General features: G+C 35.9%; 1 protein-coding gene across 2 annotated transcripts; it reads left to right on the top strand.

Moving 5' to 3' along the window:
• The first annotated feature begins 3,505 nt into the window (after positions 1-3,505).
• Positions 3,506-6,316, top strand: LOC131064411 (pentatricopeptide repeat-containing protein At3g09650, chloroplastic). Of its 2 annotated transcripts, none has more exons than XM_057998546.2 (2): positions 3,506-3,546; positions 3,621-6,316. In XM_057998546.2, the coding sequence occupies exon 2, from the start codon at positions 3,727-3,729 to the stop codon at positions 5,749-5,751; it is 2,025 nt and encodes a 674-aa protein (XP_057854529.1). In that variant the 5' UTR covers positions 3,506-3,546; positions 3,621-3,726; the 3' UTR covers positions 5,752-6,316. The 2 variants fall into 2 exon arrangements, with proteins under 2 accessions (XP_057854529.1, XP_057854534.1); XM_057998551.2 differs by lacking the exon at positions 3,506-3,546 and having other exon boundaries at positions 3,553-3,754; positions 3,843-6,316.
• Positions 6,317-8,854: the final 2,538 nt, after the last annotated feature.

Below are 8,854 nucleotides of genomic sequence, written 5' to 3' on the forward strand. Positions count from 1 at the left end.
AAAACCAAACCACACGAGTAATCATTTGATATGAGACACCTAAACCAAACGACCACTAATAATTCAACACTAATTATTAAAACATCATTTTTAGAATTAAAAGGTTTACCAGTAAAAGAATCTTTGAAAGACATCTTGTTTCTACATTCATTCTTTACATGGCTTTATTTCCCACAATTCCAACATCTAAACATATTCTTATTAGGGGTTCTGGACTGTCCTTTTGACTTAAACTTGTTCTTATAATCTAAGCTGTAATCCTCTAACCTTGAAGATAATATATTCTAGAGAGGTAATTTTCATGGAACTTAGAGTTAAGTTTGATTAGGTATAGCCCCCAAAAGGAAAACAAAACTACACATTTTAAATTCAAAATGGATAGATATGCAGTTGCACAAGTGGAAAGAACAATTGGTAGGAAGGGGGGATGTAGAGTAAGAAGGCTCAAATTCAAAGAGTTCAATGGAAGAACATGAGAAGCCTCCTACTATACCCTTGAGAAAGTCCACACAATAATCAAAATTAATTTATAGGTATAACCTACAAAATTTGCATGTGTACATTTACTTTATCTTGTATTGACTATGAACTTATATTTGTGAAGGATTCCTTTTGAAGGAGCACGAGTCTTGGATTGATCTCATAGAAGAGGACATAATGAACTTGAATAGATATGAGATTGGCGATCTAGATGAGTTGCCTAAGGGAAGGGGAACCATTGGTTACAAGTGGGTAATTGAGAATAAATTGAAAGTAAATGAATGGTTAAAAAGGTACAAGACATGATTGGTGGCACAATTTGTTACTACTAAGTTGAGGGAGTCGATTAATATTGAATTATTTTTTGTGGTTGCAAAACTTGCTAAACACGACCAGATGTTGAGAGGGAGGGAGTGAACCAGCATATACAAAAACTTAATCTGAATTAACCTTTTTACTTATCATTCATGTTCCATATACTTTATGCATGAAAGTAAACAATCAAAACCATGGAAACAACCACGTGAAAAAACCAAGATTTTTACGTGGAAACCCCAAATTGGGAAAAACCACAGTGAGAACTATCTCACTATAAGAATAACCGAGTTACAATATTTAGGCTCGAGGCCAAGGAGCTCATTTCTCGTGAGATGACTTGCAACACGAAGGCGCACAACCTTAGGGCAAGATACAAAAGAGACTTGCAAACACAAAAGATCACTTCTTCAAGGTTAGATAAAATGCTCTAGATAAAAGGACATCAATAGGGTTGAAATTTAAAGAACCTCATCCACTAAAATGCTAATCACAATTCACAATTCAAAACATGTCAGAAATCATCTTCATCACTGCTTTGAAACACTTGCGGACCACTGTACTAATTCACATGTGCTTCACACAACACACCCAAATCCTCTATATATTCCTACAATTATTCTATCCTTTATATATCAACCACAACCTCAATGACATCAATTAGGTCGACCTAGTTAGATGTAACATGCAAATACATAAGCGTTAGCCCATATACAAAATCTAATACAATGCAAAAGGGAAAATGAGAAGAGTGAGACTTCACACCAAGTCAACACATCTTCCTATCCATCCTAAAACATTGCCTATAGATCCACATGCAATCAGACATACCAAAACATTATAGGTCAGGTGCAAAAGATAAAACTGTCAAAGCACACTATCACAACTTTGCACAAATTTCAATGCAGATCATTAAGGGTACTTATAGATGCCCAAGATAGCATCAACAAATGTCCATAATATTGAATAATCAAACCATGCCACCAAAATACTAGTTCATGTATAGGAATGCAACACATTCCTATACACTGACACTGAAACAATCATACTTGACTAAACACCAACTGTGGATCCAAGAAACCAACACCAAAGCTCTGGAAACATAATGATACATCTTTATAAACCTTTTGAAGCATCCACAAATAGGTTCCACACATCCGCATGCTCACCTTTCTATTCGACTGTAACAACACTATACTAGACCACATCTAGACCAAGGAATGTAACCAAGTTGCACATCCAGATCAACAAGTTTGACATCAATGACAACAAGAACTCATATTTGCAACAAAACTATCTTTTATTAGATTCATACCATGTATTACTATTACTTATGGTTTAAAAGTAATTAATGGATGTTAAAATTACATTATTGCATGGGGGATATTGGAGATAATACATATAACAACATAATGGTTTAATGGTAAAAGAGAAGGAAGAATTATTTTTTAGGTTGAAAAAAAATAATTGTATGGTTTGAAACAATCATCTTAGATTGGTATTAGAAGTTTGATAATTTCATATTGAACCTTAGGTTTGTTAGAACTAAGCGTGATAATTGTGTTTCTCTTAAATTAATTGATGATTAGTTGCTAATCATTGTCTTATATGCTGATGACATGTTCATTCAAAGTAGTAAGGGAATCATTAGGGAGCTCAAAACTTAGTTGTCTAGTGTCTTTCACATGAAAAATTTGGGGGCTTTGAAGTACATTTTAGGTATGGAGATTACCAAGGATTAGATTGACATAAATCTTAGGTTTGGTTAGACTAAGAATGTTCAAACTATTTTGTAGAGGTTTACTATATATGTTATAAACTAGTTAAAATTCTTCTACCTATCAATACTAAGTTGTCATTAGATTAGCGTTCTATGTTAGATGATGGTTTGGGGGATATGTTTAAGTTTCCATATGCTAGTGCATTAGGTACTATAATGTATCACATGGTTTATACAAGATTAGACATTACCCAAGTAGTGGGAGTTCTTAGTAGGTTTATGTCTAACTTTGGTAAAGAGCATTGGACTTATGTGAAAAGAGTTTTTACATATTTGTGAGGAACTTTTGATTATTATATATGTTATCATGGGACTAACGATGTGAGCAAGTTACTTGATATACAAGGCTTTGTTAATATTTGGGTTGTGCTACTAATTTGGGTAGTGGGAGGTCCAAAAGCACTAATGTTTACTTTGTTTATAGGAGCTATTAGTTTGATAAATATGTGGTAACCTACAATTTAATGGCATATCTAGTTGCCTTCTATTCATCATGGTTAAGTTCAACCATTACTTAAGATCACCTTAGGAGCAAAGTAAACCATAACACATGCCAATAATCACAATAATTGTAGGTGGCCATTGCCAACTTCCTTTTAAAATGCATAGGCCTTGACAATTTATACATCTCAAAGATTAGAAATAAAACAACAACAATTGATACCAAAAAATATATTTATAAGACCTCACATTTACTTTTATATCAAGTATTTTACCTTTTGATATTCATATATTCTTTACTTTCATGCACATATATACGTATGTATGTATATTCATTCATATTTAACAGTTATATAGAAAAAAAATACTTATATACAATTCCAATTAAATACTATTCTATTACAACTGACACCAAAGTGCTGCTTTTCTTCAATATAAAACTAGAATTCTCATTAATTTTCAAATTACTTCTACCCAACTCTAACTATATCCTATCAATCTAGTTAAATGTCTCTATGGGCAAATCCAAGGTAATTAAAAGTTTTGATGTATGAAATATTGATTTTGTTATGGAATCTGAATTTGACGATGCAGAAATTTGTAGCATGACGAGGACCTGCTTCCGTTAACACCAACGATGTTTACTGGCCATGAGAAGAAGATAATAGGGTGGAGATTCTCGTAAAGAAATCGTTAAAGAGCGCTCGTGGATGCATTTCTACAACATCTTGAGTTCAGGTAAGATGTATTATAATAATCTTGTTTGTTTTTCATCGCGTGACAGAATCTCCTTGTTCAATTTTTCTCTTCCACAATCCATTCCCAGCTTTCTGGTTTTGGATACGAGGATATATTCAGTCAAATCGTCGAGCCTAAGCGCCTCTCCAACACAGTTTCCTTCTTCATCCTTCAGTCACAGAAATGAATATAGTTATAGTGCGCGGAATTCGACATCTCTTAATCTCCTGCTTGTTCAATTATCCCACGAAGCAACACCCTCCAGCGTTTCTCGTGCACGGGCTATCCTCCAGAAGATTCAAAACGAGGGCAAATTGGACCTCCTGGACAGCAATTCATTAGGACACTTAGCCATTGCTGCCGCTAAATCGGGTTCACCTCGCTATGGGGAGAGCATTATTCGGTTAATGCTGGAGTTGGGTTTTTCTCCTCATGTCAAGGTGTGGAGCGCAGTCGTAACCCATTTGGGCAAGTCCTCACAACATTCCCATCTTGCGTTTCAGTTGTTTCATGATATGTGCAACAGTGTAAAAGGAGTGGGGAAAAGAAACCAAATGAGGCCTGATACAGGGGCTTTTAATGCCATTCTCAATATTTGTGCAGCGAATGGCAACATGGCCAGAGCAGAGGATTTGATAAAGGAAATGGGTCTTTTCGGGGTGAGGCCCGATGTTCTTACTTATAACATCATGATTAAGCTCTACGCCAGAGTTAGGAGAGAGGATCTGATTGCGGGTGTTATAGAGAAAATGTTGGGAGATAATATAGAGCCGTGCATTTCTACATTCTGTTCTCTTGTGGCAGCATATGTGGGGTTTGGGGATTTGGAGAAGGCTGAAATGCTAGTTCAGGCTATGAGAGAGGACAAGAGAGACATATGTAGTATTTTGAGGCAAAGTAATCAGGCTACACTGCAGAGGAATCTCTTACTGCCCAGAAGTTACAGACCTGATCATCGGATATACACTATTCTCATGAAGGGTTATCTACACAAGGGGAGATTGAGGGATGTTATAAAGATGCTAAGGGCAATGCAGGATGAGGATGACCCCAACAGCCACCCTAATGAAGTTACTTACACAACTGCGATTTCTGCATTTGTTAAGATGGGTTCAATGGATGAAGCCCATGCAGTACTTAGAGAAATGGCTACGACCAAAATGCCTGCCAATGTGATTACTTATAATAGTCTGTTGAACGGCTATTGCAGGTCACAGAAACTGCACAAAGCAAAAGTTTTAATGCAGGAGATGAAAGATGCAGGGATTGTTCCTGATGTTGTGTCTTATAATACACTAATAAATGGGTTCATTTGCATCAATGACAATATGGGCGCTCTTGCTTGTTTTGATGAAATGAGGAACGCTGGGATTGATCCTTCAAAAATTACTTATACTACTTTGATGAAGGCGTTTGGAATAAATGGACAGCCAGTGATTGCAGCGAAAATATTTGAGGAAATGCAGAAGGACCTGAAAATCAAAATAGATATCGTTGCCTGGAATATGTTGATAGAAAGTTATAGTAAGGCAGGGATGATGGAACATGCCAAGAAGGTTTTCCAACAAATGAAAGAGAAGGGATTTCATCCAACTGTGGCTACGTATGGAAGTCTTGTAAATGGGTTTGTCAGAGCTCAAAAACCTGTTGAGGCATTAGCCCTCTGGCCAGAGATTAAGGAGAGGACAAGAGAAAAATGTGTTGGAGGAGGAACAGAGTCATTTGTGCCTGATTTGGGTATACTTGATTCACTTGTAGAAATTTGTGTAAGAGCAGCATTTTTTAAGAGAGCTTTGGAAATATTGGCTTACATGGACGAGCTGAAAATTCCAGTTAGTAAAAGAAAATATAAAAGCTTGTTTATGAAGCTCCACTCCAACATTTACACCAGTAAGCATGCATCTAGGGCTCGACAAGAACGACGGGCTGCAAAAAGGGAAGCAGCAGAAGCTTTTAAATTTTGGGCTGGTCTTCGAAATGATTACCATACAAGCTGATTTGCAGGTTGAGTCACATATTCAATTGGAACAATGTCTCCAATTGCTTGTGGAATGAATGCCATCCAATAATACATGTAATGCACAGAAGAGGGAGAAAAAAAGAAGAAGAAGTTTATTCTATTTAAACCACTTCATCTTGCTGCACATGAAATTTGTAGAAATGAGAAGTCGAGAAGTTGGATATTTGTATTTTCTGATATGCAGGGCCATCCCTGCTTAACCCAAATCTCTTTATCAGCCTTCAATTCTCATGGTGTCTAGTACTAAGTCTTGATGAATTTCCATGGTACCTAGCATCCAGTAGTGATGAAAGATAGGCTTTGTCTTATAAGGGACCCAATCCAACAGACATGCCTTGAACTTTTTGTTATGGAACACTTACTCTCGTAAAGGAAGAGTTCTTAGGTTCTACAGTCATTTCTTCACACAATTTGGTTCATGGAACAGTAACAGTTTACCTTAAGTGTCCATGCTCATGTTCTGGTTCCAGCGATGTATTTAAATATTCTATCACACTCATGTGTTATAGGTTTCAGGAGAATCTAAGCAATATTTGATTCAATCTAATTAACTGGGTAGATTTGAGAGAGTGCAAACCATAACATTCTCCTGCAGTTGGGGATGGATAATCTGCCAAAACCAATTAAATGTCTAAAAGACCAATGGAAATTAACAACAGATTCTCCTGATGCATGAAGGTAATTTATCATTAATCAAAACTAAAAGATGTTGTCCTAGCCAGGTAATGGATGTAATATCATTGGGAAACGGTTCATAGTATATCCGGCCAAACTAATTTTAATTTCTTTGGCAATGAAATTACGATACCCAATTATCTGGGTTTATGCCAGGCAATGAATGGTTAAAATAACCATCTTTCCTATATGGAATCCTTTGTAGAGATGAGAGTATTCTCATTGTGGCAAAAGGTCCTGTTTTGGTTTTCCCACTGTTTTATAACTTTTTCCTATTTGTCGTTGGAGCTGATTGAACATGGCTAGAGGTGATCTATCATTTAGAGTTGTATTATTAAAAGTTAGACAAAAATCAAAACAGGATGTAAGAAAAAGTTATAGAGCTGACTGCAGTCTGCCTTCTTTGTCAATGTGTTTTTTTTTGGATTTTTTTCACATGAAAGTTTGGAAGCTTAAGTGTTCCAGTAAAACAAATATCTCAAAGATGGAATTGTGATTGATGGGTTCTACGGTACAAGAATATATGAAACTTAACTAGAACTATTAAATTTCGGTATTATGATTCCTGGCATAGCAAGTTGATGCAATGCTAGTAACAGTTCAATTGAACAATGAGTTTATGGACGCACAGAGTATGAAGGACAAAATAAGATGTTCTAGGGAATTTTGCTGTATCACAAGATATATCACTACAGAAATAGCTACTCCACCCTGGAGATTCCAAATAAAATATTCAGACACTCTCTACACTCTGAATTTAACTCTATGATGACTATCAACTTCAACCTGCTATTACTCTGATAGCAATTTCCTCATTGCCAAGTTATATTTAAAACAATCTATGTTACTGTAGATGCCAACCTTTAGTGCTAACTCTATTTTCCCTTCCGGTGCCCGGCACCCCCCATATGTCTTTTAATCAGAGGTATGTATAGATGCTGGGAAATGCATCTGCATCACTTGGTATACTTTTGCAGACAGAAAATCCATTATCATTCTCAAGGCAGTTCATCTTCCCATGCTTATGCTTCAACTTCCAATGCATTGTTTATTTTAATCAACCATCAGTTGTTGGTGTCATGAAATGTATTCTTGGTCAATGACTTACTACGTTTAACATGTCAGCATATAAGTGCAAGAAACACTGTTGTGCAGGATGGAAGTAAAAGTGCAAGCTCAAGATCAATCTGCATCTTTTAAAGAATGTGTTTGCAAGTGGGAAACTATGAGCATGAGTCATGAAGTCTATGTACTTGAACATAAATCCACCCCAAAAGTGCCTACGAAGAAACCACAAATGTGTGGCTACACACCTGCACAAAGAACACAAAGAACAAATAGAGAAAACAAAAGCATGAACACAACATAAACTGTGTACCAAATGTATTTTTGGGTGATGCAAGATCGTGACGCCTGTGATGCACCTGCATTAGACACCCAAGGTAATTATGCCGAGAGGCATCTACAATGACATCAAAATGTCCGTAAACAAAAATTCATTTTTGAAAAAATTTGACATGCAAACGACAGGTGAATGCATGAAGTATGTCATTTTTTGGTTTATGTGGAGGTGTTATTTTATTACTCCAAATAAAATAGAACCCTCGCCACTTGTCTCCAACTATATGAAACCGTTACATTCAAATGATAGTGGAAGAGTGCCAGAATATTTCAAAGGGAACAATCAATAAAATCAACTCTATTATTATCCATATTTTTGAAATTCTTGTATACTAATAATATTGTTGCAATTGTCAAATTCCCTTCTATTATAAGATATCTCTCGGCATATTTTACATATATTTTTTAAATATAGATATACTAGTAGAATTTTGAGTTGTATGCTCAAATAGAAGACTACACAGAAGATTGGATTGGCTACCCAAGTTAACTTATTTGAGCTATAGGTATGCATGAGTCTTCTTCTGGTCCCTTACCCTTCCAAAAAATGAGATATTATTTGTTCTTTTTTTTAGTCTTCTTTGCAATGTTCATGTCCAAAATCTGTACAATTTTATTCCATTGCCTTTTTGGAATGTGCACCTTCCTATTCTTCAGGATTGTTCATGTGATAGGAATAAAGATTTGAAACACTGAATATTGGTGAGATATCCATCCCTTCCTCAAACCATCCAAAAGAACTATATAAGTCATCAAGAACTTCCCCAAACCATCTTGGAACTCATCATAGACGTGCCAAACAACCTTACATGTTTCCAGCTCTTCCAGATTGACTTCAAATGCCTAGCATAGCAGAATGCTAGTCTGCTCTAAGGTCTGAATGACCCCTATTTAGTGGTCAAAAAACCATGGAATTCCTCAAAAATCTTCCTTTCTTGCATAGAACATCTCCAATCAACATTAATATCTCTGTTCACGAGGGATCAGGTCTGATATTTATTTTT

The sequence above is a fragment of the Cryptomeria japonica genome, chromosome 1, assembly GCF_030272615.1.
Source record: "Cryptomeria japonica chromosome 1, Sugi_1.0, whole genome shotgun sequence".
NCBI classification, from domain to species: domain Eukaryota; kingdom Viridiplantae; phylum Streptophyta; class Pinopsida; order Cupressales; family Cupressaceae; genus Cryptomeria; species Cryptomeria japonica.